The sequence below is a fragment of the Orycteropus afer genome, unplaced genomic scaffold, assembly GCF_000298275.1.
Source record: "Orycteropus afer afer isolate SDZICR_OR568_19922 unplaced genomic scaffold, OryAfe1.0 scaffold00834, whole genome shotgun sequence".
Classification (NCBI taxonomy): domain Eukaryota; kingdom Metazoa; phylum Chordata; class Mammalia; order Tubulidentata; family Orycteropodidae; genus Orycteropus; species Orycteropus afer.
Genome location: NW_006922421.1, coordinates 328,629 through 343,510, shown reverse-complemented (window position 1 = coordinate 343,510; position 14,882 = coordinate 328,629). Strand labels below are relative to the sequence as shown.

General features: G+C 44.9%; 1 protein-coding gene across 1 annotated transcript in view; it reads left to right on the top strand.

Moving 5' to 3' along the window:
• RNF43 (ring finger protein 43) overlaps nt 1-14,882 on the top strand; it is a 101,954-nt gene that overhangs the window by 75,547 nt on the left and 11,525 nt on the right. The window contains exon 2 of the mRNA XM_007958013.2: nt 10,426-10,548. Coding sequence (XP_007956204.1) covers nt 10,426-10,548 — 123 coding nt within the window. The remainder of the gene's footprint in view (nt 1-10,425; nt 10,549-14,882) is intronic.

The window sequence follows — 14,882 nt, the reverse complement described above, 5'->3', positions numbered from 1 at the left end:
AGGGACTGAGGACTATTCAGAGGATTATCAAAGACCCCAGTTTGGGCTCGGCTGAGGGTAGAGGGCAGGAAGAGGTAGAGAGGTGGAGAACTGAAGATGTTGGAGTCTGTCCAACAGGGATGGGAGAGAGACCACTTTCTTTTTTTAACAATTAAAAAAAAAATTTTAAGAAAAAAAAAACCTGTGAGTCTATAGAGATAAGAGGGGTAAGTAAGAAGGGGAGAAGTTCTTCTTTACAGAAGAATGCCTGTTAATAAGCATAGAAGAAATGATAAAATTAAAAAAAACCCACAAAACTATACTATCAATGTAGTAGCTGATTCAGGCATTTGATCTCGTTAACCACTAGGTCACTAAGGGGTGAATGTTATAATTTAGGGTGGAATTAAGTGTTCAATTTACTTTCAAAAGTTTCAGCCAATAAGAAAAGGAAAAAAGTGTGCGTGAAGTGTGTGTGTGTGTGTGTGTGTGTGTGTGTGTGTAGAGAGAGAGACAGAGAGAAAGACAGAGAGAGAGTGAGTAAGGTAGGGGAGGAGGGAGAGAAAGAATATAAGTAAATATGGCAAAATGTTGACAACGGTGTTCCTCTACTTCCGTAGTGATACTGCCTCGGAAACCCAATGAGGGGTCGCTGTGAGTCGGATCCGACTCCACAGCCGTGAATTTGGTTTAATTTACATGAGAGAGACCATTTTTGATCTCTGTAGAGTGAAGGAGAAAAGGAAAGACCCATGGGAAGAGAGGTAAAAAAAAAAAAAAAAAGGGAATTTAGCCAAGAATCAAATTACTTTCCATCTCATGTTTTCTGTGAGAGACTTCTTAAGAACAGGGACAGTGTTTTTCTGGTTTCATTCTCTTTAATAACTAGAATTTTACCATAATGAACCATTTACATATTTTACTGTCTAGTTTCTAGGCGCTCAAGAGATGCTGCTGTTAGGAATTAAAATATTTAGAGGATGGAAATACCAAATGACAATAATGCTAAGATATCCAGGCACCATCCATAAGGACTCAGTGAAATGCTGAACCCAGAACGACAATCCCTCCTAGCCTCTTACAACACCATCTCTCACTTTTTCTTTTATCCCCTGCCTGGAAGGCTACACGGTGGGTGGGAATGAAAATCTACTCTCCTGTTGCATCCAGGCAGCTGCCAGCAGTCTGTTTGCCTTGTTCTTTGCTGGCAAATCATTAAACAGTCCCCCCAAAGCAGGCCTCTTCCCCAGGGCCACCCCATGGACAGGGATTCAGAGCTGTGGTCAAAGTGCTGTCAGCAGTCAGGCCAGAGCACTTGGGCTGTCTCCAACACAAGCCTCTCCTGGCTGCTGCCTCTTCTGAACAGAAGCCTCGTTGGCCTGATCTCAACCCCTCAATGGCTTATGAGGAGAGACTCTAGGCATCTGAGTTGGCTGGTGGCTTGAATAATTATGTCCTTATCCTCCTGATGTAATTTCCAAGTGTAACTACCCATATGTCTCCTCTATTGTTTCTTTATTGAAGCACAGGCCCATCCTCCGTATTTTCTCCACTTTCCAATGCAAATGTTATATTGTATACTGTTACCCCGGAGCTGGGGACTGGGATCACTGAAGCAAACTCCACAGCTTCACCCCACATCCACTCACAGTATGACAATTAGCATAGAAGGTTTAGTTGAGCTGGCCTATTTAGATACAATAGCTGCCCTTTAAAGAGCTTTTAAGAATCCAGAGCCAGCCAGTCCTAGAAGAGAAGTGTGGAGCAGAGTTTGCAGGGCAACTTTAAATTGCTACAGTCTCTGAGCAGGAGGCTAGGGCTGAAAGACCTGGAGTGTATGTGACATACCAGGTTGATTAAACCACCTTAAACTCGTGCATTGAAATCCTCAAATTTAGCAATACTTGAGGAGCTCTGCTGGTAGTCTGGATGTGTGTCTGGCTTCCTCTGGTTTCCTCACATTTCATTTCTTTGGTCTTTTTTCACAAGGACTATCTGGCTTTAGTCTTTGGTCTTTTAAGTATTAAAATCTTAACCTAAACAATTACCTAAAAAGAAACACTACCTGCTTCCAGCAGGTTTCTAAATTTCTACCATCTCTGGCATGGGTTTGGCTGGATCAAGAACAGCAAAATCACAAAGCGCTATGCCAAGGCTGCTTGCAGATAGCACATCAGGTTAAGTGTGAGAGTTCAGTTAACCAGTCCATTGCCTAGACTGAACTCAGGCCTAGACTGAACTCAGATGGGTTTTGGCCAAACCTCCTCAGACCCTTACCCTAGAAACGTGGGAAGTAGGTATTACCCTGAACAATTCTTCCACCTGTGACAAGACCTTGGCCTTCCTGCAGAGGCCCTCTGTGACCAAGACCTACCTAAATGAGAGGCCTGAAGAGGTACTTCCTCCAGGATGGAGATCAGTGAAGATGGCAGGATCTCCTGGGAACAATGGTCACTAACTGAGTGGCCGAACTTAGCTGATCTTTTGGTACCTTAGGATTCTTATGTAGTCAAGCCCTAAGTTCCTTACGTGGTGGAGGGAAGGAGTCCAAACCAGATGATGGAGTACCTTCCAAGGTCTTGACCTTTGTGGGTCTTAGAATTTGGTATCCTGTTTCATAGCCTTCCATCCAAAGAGCCCTGATGTAATTAAAATTTTTGTTGGGCTCCCACTACTTTGCTTCTAACTTTGTGAGTAGCTTCCTTGTGACCCTGTCACTAGAGGTCATTCAGACTAAATCATGACAAAACCTTTCTCTATGGGTATATAATGGTACCAAATCTCTACCCCTTACATGGCTCAGCTTTTCTGCTCTCTATCTAGTTATTGTCAAACAATCTTTCTTCTTTGATGTCAGCTTATTTCAAAAGCAACTCAGACAGCTAGCTCACTCTTCTTTCTCTCCCCTTTCTTCTTCCTACTTTTGACCCATTGAACCACCAAAGATAACAGACAGAGTGTGATTGTCAGGAAAACCTCACCATGGGGGCCGTTGTAGGGCAAAAAGGCCCAGCTACATCATGGTGCTTAGACATGGTCTAAGACAAGGACAGGTGATTTAAAGAAGAAATTCTTCAGTGTGGCCTGAGGGAGTGAGGGAAATACTGTCTGGCTGAATGACCATTATTTGGATCTGAGCTTCTGTGACCTCTGATTTTAGGACACACTTTTTTCATCCTAAAGAAACTCAGACAGTTCACTGGGAAAGCATCTCTAAGCAGCTTCTGAGCCTGGCTGTCTTTGTTGTGGCTGGAAGAGGTGAGAGAGGAGAGGAAGGAAGCCGAGGCTGGTGGGCAGAAAGAGCATGCATCTAGAGGAAGAAGGTGCAGACCCTGCTTCTGTCTGTAGTTAGGGATGGTTCAAGTTTGGAAATTCTAGAAATGGGGGTCCTGAATACTTTACCACAATCCCATGTATTGTAAAAGTCAAATGCTGTTTGTTGTACCACATAGATCACCTCTCCAGTGTATTTGCCTAGAGGCAGCATGGCAGAGTAGAGTACTGGGATTGAATTCAGGGGACCTGGATTGTTGCCTCAACCTTCTTTAATTACTGTAACCATGAGCAGTCTATAACTTGACTCTCACTTCTCTGTAAAAAGCAAGTTTTGAAGATTCCTTATAAATATGAATGAAGTCCAGCTGTTAGCAACTCATGTCTCCTACTTTATAAACTCTATGGCCATTGGAAAGACCCCTGGTGGTGTAGTGGTTAAAGCATTCAGCTGCTACCCAAAAGGTCAGTGGTTCAAACTCACCAGCTGCTCTGTAAAGAAAGATGATACAGTGTGCTTCCGTAAAGATTTACAGCCTTGGAAACCCTATGGGACAGTTCTACTCTGTCCTTTAGGGTCATCATGAGTTGGAATTGACTTGATGGCAGTAGATTTGTTTCTTTTAAGGTCACTGCATTCAAATAGCATTTTATTGATCCTTTCACCAAGTGCTAAGGGTCTACTGTATGCAAAGCCCCAAATTGGGCTTTCAAGGAGCTCATTTTTTCCCTCCCAGACCTTGCTACTCTGCTTCCCATTGGATCCTGGTACATCGTTTCAATTCTTTGGACAGCTCTCTTACTCATCAGCATCTCTGTCCCCCTGGAAAGATTTTCTGAATCAAGTAAGAAAGACTGGAGGACTCTGTCATTCTCTGCTAGTCCACTTCCATCAGTTGGCCTCAGGTTATGCTTCTCTTCCCACCAACTTTATTTTCCTTTGTACCTGAAAACTTACACAATTAAGCATGGATAATTTTTGTTGGGGGGAAAAAAAATAATGAAACAAATAAAGGAAAATATCCTCTTGACAATTCCCCAGCCTCCTAACTTAATTCATTAGGAAACTCAGATATCCCAAAGGCATAGCAACAGGTCAAGGTCAGGATGGAAGCTAGGCCTGTTGTTGTTGTTGTTATGTGCCGGAGAGTGGGACCCAACTCATAGCAACCCCTCCTTGGGTTTCCAAAGCGGTATTACTATGTAAGTAGATTGCCCAACCTTCCTTCCAAGGAGTGGCTGGTGGGTTTGAACTGCCAGTGTTCTGGTTAGTGGTCAAGGTGCCATAGGCACTATGCTACCAGGAATTAGGCCTAGAAGTGTCTAAATCTCAACCTAAACACAATCGCCTTTAGGAACTAATCCATAGATGTGAGCATTGACCTCCTTAAATAAAGGGCATGGTGACCAAACGGACCTCACTCAAGGTTATTCATGGTGCTGGGAGGAGGAAGCAGCAACTTCAGACCAATCTGTGTTTTCTCTCAGGAGCTTTACTTTATGATGTTGGTGTGTCCTGCTGCCTGAGATAAAAGTCAGGTAGTTCTAAGTTCAGGTAATGGAGGTTGCACAGAAGACAATGATTATAAAATCTGAAAAGAGGAAATAGGGAGAAGGGTGCCTTTGATGCCTGGCCAATGTTCCTGATTACAAAGGCAAAATTGTAGCAGGCAGTAAAGTTACCTGTCCAAGGCCTGGGTGAAGGTCTGTATGTGGAATTAGAGAACTAAGAGATTATTGCAGCAGAGGTGGGGGAGGAGACAGCAAAGAATTGCTTGCAAAAGCACACACCCCAAGAGAAGGAGTGGATAAAGTAAGCCCAGCGTTAAGTTTGGGGCTCAGTTGAGCCCTGGAATGCCCTTTGTGAAGAGGTAATGAGATCACATGGCAGCCTTCACAGGAAGGAGGCGGGCTGAGAACTGGAAGAGCTTGTTCAGTGGGGTTTAGAGGGCTGAGCACAGGAGGGAAGTGACCGTGGATAATGAGCTGTCCCAGACTGCGCCTTGTGGAACGCTGGCATTCAGAGGCACTGGTGACCATTGCCAAGGGAGGAAGGAGTCAGAAAGGGCTTTGTCCCTTCCAGGAACAAGAAGGGATTTTATTACTACAGATGCAACAATAAAAGCACATACTGAGTATCAAGTGTCAAGCTCTGTGCTGGGCACTTATATCCATTGTCTCTACTCTTCATGACAATAAGAAGGCATTTTTGTCTCCATTCTGAAGATGAGAAGTACAAGGCTAGGAAAATTAAGTAACTTGCCCAAGATCACTCAGGTAAGAAGTGGTGGAGTCATAATTTGGACCTAGGCCGTGAGAAGGAAGGAAAAAGAAAGAACAAAAAAGTTAAGGGATAAAGGACAGAGAAATAAAGAACAGGCTCAAGAAAATGAGATACAATACACACTACCAAGCGACAGTCAACACGTCTTTACATGACAGTCTAAGTGAGATGTGTGCGTGCAAAGCAGTGTTCTGAGTCAGGATGGCCTGCACCCTAAGAGCAAGCTTCTCTTAATTTGCCACTCATGGCAGCTTCTGGACAGGGGCCTACCAACTCCTGGCCTTTCAGGAAGACACAGACTACCAGTCCTCAGCCCACCAAGTTTCCTTGAGCCTGACCCAGCACCACAAGCCCATTCTGCAGCTCCACTTCCTGCTTAATTTCTCTTGGCCCTCTCTTGGTGTCACTGAGCAGACAGGGGTCCCAATGTGGAAATTTTTTATTCTTTGTTATTAGGAGACCTTGCAACCCAAGGAAGCAGATGCATTTAGGTCTGTTTTCTCCTCAAGGAGATCCTTTCTAGCTGAAAATTCCCTGTATGAGGAGGTAAAGACAGCCTCTGTGATACACCCCAAAGAAGACAAACACTGTTAGAAGACTAACAATTCCTTGCTAAGTAATGAACAGAGTCTTGATTTGAATGACCCTTTGAGGAGATAAAATGATTAATTCAATTTTAGTCATGCTGAATTTGAGGTATCTTATTTAAGGTTCTTCAAGTAGAACATCTAGGGGGCTATTGGACATATGGATCTGGAGTTTATGAGCAGACTAAGCTGCATATATGTAATCAACAGCATCTACATGGACACTTTGGCTGAGGCCACCCAGGGAGAACATATAGAATGAAAAGAAAAGAGGGCCTATACAGAGGGGTCACCACCAACATTTCAGGGACTCACGTTTGTACCCTTATGCTTCAGTAACATATAATTAGAAAGGTGAATTTTCTTGGGCATGGGTGGGAGAAGGTATCATATTTTCAAAGTCAAGTGGAAATGCTGTCAACCACTTATAGGGGGAACTATGTAGGAGATCCTGGATAGATGGGAGAACAAGGTGGAATAAAATTCAAAATCATTTAAAAAAAAAAGGGGGGGGGGGACTAAGTTTGCTGGTCTGGTAGAACCTGATGGAATCACTGAGACTATGGCCCCTAGCACCCTTTAGGTCTGGAATTGAACCCACTCCTGTGGCTTCCAGCCAAACAAAAGACAGGCATATGAGCTGAACATTTACATTAGGTAGATACATTCCTTGGAGGAATCAATCTTGGGAGAATAGAAGGGCTGTTTATGCACAGGGAGACAGCTTGGGGGCAGGAGTGCATGAGAGGGAAGGATCTAGGAAAGAGGTAAGTATGAGGAGGGAATGGAAGGGGAGCTGTTGCATTGTGGGAAATTGCCATCAATGTCATGAGACAAAGTGTATGTGAACTGCTGTATGGAAGATGAATTTGCTCTGTACTCTTTCACCCAAATCACAATTTAAAAAAAAAAAAAAAAAAAAGTCAAGTGAAAATGTCCTTAAGTTATTTGTTTTTTTGCTTATCCTACTACTTCTTTACATTCTACTGATCTCTGCCACTTACTAATGTGTGATCTTGGGCATGCTACTCAGCCTTTCAGTGCCTCAGTTTCCTCATCTTTCATATAGGGAGATCATTTCTACTTCTAGGGATGTTGTGTAGATGAAAAGTGTTAATACACAAATATACTTAGAATTATCACTGGCCCATGGTATTTACTCAGTGTATGTAAAGTAATCATCACCATCATCCTCATTAGGACAGACATTATCAGGATGGACAATAGAGAGTTGACTGTGTATTCATTTGAAGTTACATGACTATTAAGGGGATGGAGTCAGAAAGAACTGGGTTCTAATCATATGTAACCTTAACTTCTCTGAGTCTCAAGCTTCACTTCTTTATATGGGGATGATAACACCTACCTCATAGAAAGATAAGATGTAAAGCCCCTAACACAGGCATGCATTTACTAATGGTTAGTTTCTTCCTTTTCTCCCTTCCATAGCAGTTAGTTCAGGACCGGGGAAGTCTAGTGACTCTGTCATCTACTTTTGTTTCTCTCTACCTGTTAATGCTGATTCCATCTGCTAAGATCTGAGGCTTAAGGCCTAGGTAGAAATCCTTCTCTAAAAGTGACCCTTCTCTTCAAAGTGACTTTACCTCTCTCACTGGAGTCTTGGAGTCATCATGAGAAAGCTGAGGCCTTGAGAACCCTGAGACCAGAAGAACTAGATGGTGCCCAGCTACCAACACCAACCACTCAGAAAGGCATCAAAATTGGAGATCCTGGGTAGAGTGGGAGGAAAAATGTGGAATGAAATCCAAAAACACAAAAATGACCAGAATAACTGGTCAGATGGAGATGGGTGGAGCCCCCAAGACTATGTCCCCAAGCTGTCTTTCAGGCCTGGAAATGGACTCACTTCCCTGGATTAGCTCTCAGCCCAACAGTAGAAAGACCTACAAGCAGAACACCTACCCCAGGGAGATGCACCCCTTAGATCAATCAACTATGAGACATCACAGTGACAGCTTTCACATAGAGGGAAAGCTGGGCAGACAGGAATGCATAGATAAGGGGGGGGGAGGCGGGGATAGTCACAGGGAGGAGAGCTTTTTATGGTTGGGGATTATAATGGGGCCTTGAAATCAAATGTGTATGGACTGTTGAGGAGAAAACTACTCTGCTTTGTAAATTTGCACCCAAATAACAATACAATTTAAATTAAAAAAAAAAAAAAAAGCTGGGCCTCAGGATAAAGTGGGGAGGAGGGTGGGCAAGCAAAGCAGTGGACTTCAGGACTACAATTTGTCCTTGAAGGAAAGTCCCACATCTCTTGTTCTGTTGGTGCAGCTGACCGCGGACTCCCACAAGCGTGTCCTCTGCAGCCCAGAGGGGGCCTTCCGCATTCGTCCTCCATGGTCTGACTCCTGCAGGCCTTGCCAACTTCATCTCCTTCCTCCTCTTTGACACTACACCAAACTGCCTGTAGTCCCCCGAGCCCTGTGCCTCTGTGCCTTGGCATAGGCTGCTTCCTCTGCCAGGAATTCCACCCCACTCTTTTGGTCCACTGGGTGAGCACATACATACCTATTCAACAGCCAAAGAAGTTCTCAAGTCACCTCATGCGATGTCTCTGCTCTCCAAGCTGGGATTGTTAATCCCCTCTTCTCATGACCTCCCATAAACCCTCAAACAAACCTGCATCATAACATCACAGTATGATGTGTTTCTCCTTTAAGGCAAGGAGCCTATCATACTCATCTTTGAATTTTCAATGTCTGGGTACAGTGTCTGGCACCAAGTGAACTTCCAGTGTTGATAGAATGAATAAATGAAGGGATGTATGGTTAGATGGGTGAACAGATTGATAGGCAAATGGTGTTGAGACAGGGGCTATAGCCCCACTGAAGTGAGACTAGCCCTCAACCTTGTACTTATCCTTTCTCTGGGGACAAGTGGTTCCCGCTAAACTTCGATCACTACCAGACTAGTGGTCCTTGAATTCCAGGAGCAAGAATGAGCTCCCTTCCATTTCAATACCCCCGACCAAAGATTTTTATTCCTAAGAATATAATTCAAAGCAAGGTAGCATGTATTTTTGAGAACCTACTATGTTCAAAGAACTGCAGTGATACAGTGAGAGGAAATAGCCTGAAAGTGCTTTCAAAAAGTGGTTGTGCTTTTAAATTCGTCCTTGATATTATCATCCTCACAGACATCTTCATAAATTCAAGATTCCTTCTTGCTTCTCTGGGTTGTTTCTGAGTCTTCAGCAGCAGTGGAGAGGGAAGCATGGGCAGCTCCCTAGTAGGAAATTCCCTTTCTTGCTGGGGTATACTGGGGTCCCTGGCCCATAGGGTTATTCAAGTAAATCATACTTTGTTCTCACAGCACTCGGACATTTTATTCAGGAAAAAAGAAAATTCAGATGAATATTAGACTCATCTTGAATGAGAGGAGAGTATATAGAAGGGCAGATCCATCTCTTTGGTGGTGGGGAAAGGGGGCCCATATATAGGTCATGTTAGTACCTGTTGGGTCCACTTCCCTGTTAGTCATTGCTCAGCACCAGATGGATAAAGGCACAGGGTCTTGGCCTGAACCTGCCATACCCTCAGAATCCTCTGCTGGGCTCAGAGCAGATGGGCGGAGCTGGCTCTGTCCCCATTGGTCCTTGCTAGAAACAGGATGAGCTCCTAGGAATCATGCTGTTCACGGCTTCAGTGTTAGCCAGGCCTCATCCCAAAATAGTCTCTTTCCTCTGTCACCACCTTGCTTAATCCCAGCATAGGCAGAGGGCAAAGGTGCAGGGGGATATTGAGAGGGACAAGGTAACGCTGAGTGAGAAGGTCCAAGTCACATAGGAGGCTGGAATCTACAGGCAGTGGCTGACTGGGGCATCCCAAGGAGACTGGAGGCTCTGACATCCCCTCAGGAGCAAGGAGAGGAAGGACAAGATTCTTCAGGCACTGATGTGGGAACACATGGCTATTCTCTCAGCCTGCAGTTTTGGGAGCAGGTAGAAGAATCAAGAGGTGAGAGAGGCTGTTACCAAGAGAGAAGACTTGGGTATTGGCCAGTTTGCAAAACCAGGGCTTGAGGGTTTCTGGAGTGGCTTTGCAGTAGGCTCTTCATTTAGGTCGTCACCTCCCTATATCCTTGTCCCCCAAACCATTGAAAGGACAGGGAATGGTGACTAGCCTATGCTGAGGCAACATACTGGTTAGGCCTACTCTCTCATGGTACCCAGAGACCTGCCCAGCACAGCACAGAAGTGTTTCACACTCATGGCTCCCTCCTTCTGCTCGTGTGAGCCTCCCTAACCCAAGTTATTTTCTCTTCGTTTCTCTGCAGTCCCACCCCCTGTACCTGTGCAATGCCAGTGATGATGACAACCTGGAGCCCGGATTCATCAGCATCGTCAAGCTCGAAAGTCCCCGACGGGCCCCTCGCCCCTGCCTGTCACTGGCTAGCAAGGTAGATTCCTCCCTGCGTCCCCTGCACACACATGGCCTGAACTTTCCCCCAGCTCTATGAGAGGCCCCTGTGCTCTCTGCCTCTTTGTCCCCCATGTGTGATGGGCCCCATTCACTCCGGTTTTCCTGAACCATGACTGGGCTGAGCAAGTTGGAAATTCACGCCTCTGTTCTTCTGTTACCAAAGATCTGCCAGCAGAAGCTTTTATTTATTTATTTTTATATTTAAACAAATCTTGAAAAACAAGAAAATTATACTTGAAGGCATGTACCAATTTAACAACTTCTACATGTACAAGTCCGTGACATTGATGACCTTCTTTTAGTTGCACAACCTTCCTCACCCTCCTTTTCTAAATGATTCCTCTGCCATTAATATAAACTCACTGCCCAAAGGCTTCCTTTCTAACCTTTGAGTTGCTGTTGTCAGTTTGATCCCTTATAGATAGTTCTTGGAAAGAGCATAACCAGCAGAACCTTTTGACTTTTATCCAGAGCCTGAGCCCTACCCCACCTCCTCCCCATCCCTTGGAAGTTCTTAAGCCCCTTCCCCCACCCAGCAGAGAGAGCAAGGCGGTGGTCAGTTGGAGGGTTCGCCCATCTTTCGGAAGTACTGGCTGAGCTCTGTGCAGGGACAGTAGAAACAGAAGCCGTTGCCTCTACCTGTGAAAGCTCACCCTCTTCCTTCCAGGTTGTAAGCTGGTGGCCCGTGAGCTGGATTTTGTCTAGCCCTCACAAATGCTTTTCAAATTTTAAGTTAATTGTCACATTCCAAACTTGGAAAATTTTCATATAAAAATCCACATGTCCAGCTTATATGGAAGAAAACTCAGAAGTCCTGGCAGCACCGGCTCCGCATTTCCTCCACATGGGCAAGAGCTGGGCAGCAGCTGACGCTCCACAAACTTGTGCTCTCATTTGCCGTACTCCCCGTCTGGCCCACTTGCCTCATTTACATCAACACTCAAGCCCTGTAAATGTTTGCATTTGGTACCCCTGCTCTAATCGATAGTAAGAGTTAACTCTTTTTTATGTGCTTACCATGTACCAGGTGGAACATGTGACAGATTCTTTATATATAATCTCATTTGCTTTTCCACAACAGTCAGGCAAGCTAGACATCATTATTCTCCATTTGACTTATGAGCAAATGAGGAGCAGAAGGATTAATTTGCCAGGATGACAAAGCTAGTGGAGCAGAGATTTGAGTCCAGCCCCACCCAATTCTAAAACCTGGGTTTTAAAATTCTCTATTCGTTTGCCTCCTGTTGTCGCTGAGAAGAGTTGCCTTTTGTCAAAAGATCCTATTGGTGTCATAAATCAGAGTGTCATCAGATTGTGTGTGGCACAGAGGGGTGTACTTGGGGGAAGGGATAAGAAGAAGGGGAGGGCAGGCGGTGAGGGCCTCCACTCACTGACTGGCTGCACAGGGGTGGTGGGCCTTCAACTAGGTCATAGTGCCCCTGATCCCAGGGGCGGTGAAAGAGCAGCACTCCCAACCTGTGTGCTGACTCATTGTACCCAGGTTCAGATCCCTTGGGGATTTCCTGATCCTCCTGAGGGCTGAGGAGACTGAGCAGGGAGCCTCAAGGTAACAGCATGTGCTCTACCTTCCCACTCAGTTTTTCCAGGGTCCTGATGCCTGATGCGGGCTGGGATGTGGACATCCCAGCCTGCATGTAGGGACCACAGGTAAATGAGATGTTTCCCCAGCCTGGCCATGCTGATGCAGAAGGAGGTCTCAGGGGAGGTGGGAAGGAGAAGCCAGGATAGAGGGCTGGCTATTGTGGTATCTCTGCGATGCTGCAAGGGTCCTTAATAGCAGCAGGATTTTGTTCAGCTGAAACTCCCCTGCTTCTGGACATTTCCTTTCCTTTGTTTTTCAAAATATGAGGGCACATCATTTATTCCTTTGGTAAACAAGTGTTCAGTTTCTGCTCTGCCCTGGCTAGTGTGTGTGAGTGAATGAGTCAGTGGGTGAGTGTGTGTGAGAATGAGAGTGAGTATGTGGTATGAGCGTGAGTGAGTGCATGTGTGGTGTGTATGTGATGGGGGAAGGATTCAGGGAAGTTCTGCTGTTTCTTTACAGCAGTACATGGCTTCACATACATGTGAACACTTGGTGAACTATAAAGACATGTCCATGTAGGTTTTTTTCTTGCCCTGCAGGAGACCATACTCCTGTAGGAGACATAAGACATGTACACAAACACTATGAAGCAAGGAACATGTGGTCAGTGCCCTTTGAAGTATGTAGCCTTGTTGAGCCTTTGTTTCCTTCATCATAAGATGGAAGTTTTATTTCCTGTCCCAGGGATCTAGGAGCTCTGGTGGCATAGTACCCACCAGCCACTCCTCGGAAGGAAGGTTGGGCAATCTACTTCCGTAGTGATACCGCCTTGGAAACCCAAGGAGAGGTCACTGTGAGTCAGATCCGACTCACCAGCAGTGAGGTTTTTTTTTTGTTTGTTTGTTTTTCATCAGCTTGTGACTTTGGGCAAGTTATTCAGTTTCTCTGAGCCTTAGTTTCCCCAACTCAAAAACATGACTAGCAACTACCTTGTAGAGTTGTTCTGAAGAGTGAGTGAAATCAGATATGCAAAGCACATGGTAACAGTTGATATGATAACTAATATTTAAGGAATACTTACTATGTGTCAAGCACTGTATTCTTTAAATTATTTATTTTTGTTGTTGTTGAGAATATACACAGCAGAACAGACTCCAATTTCTACATGTTTCCACATGTACATTTCAGTGACATTGATTACATTCTTTGAGTTGTGCCACCACTCTCCCCTCCTTTTCTGAGTTGTTCCTCCCCATTAACATAAACTCATTGCCCCCATAAGGTTCCTGTCTAATGTCTTGAGCTGCTGTTGTCAGTTTGATCCCATGTAGACAGATTTTAAAAGACCACAATGCTCAAGGCAGACATTCTTTACTAGTGAAGCTAAACTAGTATTTGGTTTTAAGAAAACTTCAGGGGATATTTTTGGTTCAAGATTTCAAGACGATCTCAAGGCATTAATTTTGGGGGTTCATCCAGCCTCCATGGCTCAAGAAAGTATGGATGGATTCCATATGAATTTGAAGTTCTAATCTACTTTTTCCCCCTTTTGATCAGGACTTGTCTATAGAATCTTTGATCAAAAATTCAGTAATAGTAGCAGGGCACCATGTGGTTCTTTGGGTCTCATGGCAAAGGAGGCAGGTTGTTCATGAAGATAATTAGCCACACATTCCATTTCCTTCTATTCCAGACCTCCTTCCTCTGTTGCTCCAAGCAAATAAAGAGCAATTGTTGTGCCTTGAATGCCTGCTTGCAAACTTTTAAGACCCCAGACACTATGTAAGGAACTGGGAGGTAGGACAGAAGCACTAAACATGTTATTAGGCCAATTAACTGGGATGTCCCATGAAACCATGACCTTAATCCTCCAAACCAAGGAACCAAATCCCATGAAGTGTTTGATTGTACGTAAGCAGCCTCAGCAGCTACTCTTTTTTTTTTGGTCCTTGTTGTAAATATATCCATCACACAACTTCTGCCAATTCAGCTTTTTACAGGTGTTACGTCTTTTCTCCCCTCGCTTTCAAGCCCTGATGAATCCCATCTCTTCTGGTGAATCGAGCTCGGCCCAGCTAGCCCAGTGGGAGCACAATACCTCCCTTTGGGCATGCTCCCAGCAGTTAGGGCCTGCTAACGTCAGGGAGGGTGGGAAGGCTGAGGAGCACTCCTACCCCCATTACAAGCTGAGCTGCCTCACTTTTATCTGTTTTGTATATTATCTGATTTGTGTCAGGTTTAGTGTGCTTGGGGAGGGGCCGAGTGTAGAGAAGGGCCTTCTGAGCTGGGGGGAAAAAAGTTTGGAAACTACTGGTCTATTCCATTCATTTGTACCCTAGAATATTGTTATCATCATTATAATCTTATATACAGGCATTGTCTCCACAACTAGCTTATGAGCCGTTCTGCAGGGCCTGGACTACCCTTGCTTGGTAGGCTATCATCGTGGTCTCTGAAAAAAACCCAACTCACTGCCGTCGAGTTGGATCCAACTCATAGCGACCCCTCCTTGGGTTTCTGAGGCAGTATCACTACAGAAGTAGATTGCCCAAGCTTCTTTCCAAGGAGTGGCTGGTGGATTTGAACTGCCAGTCTTCTGGTTAGCAGTCAAATGCCTTAGGCACAACACCGCCAGAGCTTCTTGTTGTTGTTATTTGCCGTCAAGTCCAACCCAACTCATAGCGACCCCTCCTTGGGTTTCCGAGGCAGTATCACTATGGAAGTAGATTGCCCAACCTTCCTTCTGAGGAGTGGCTGGTGGGTTT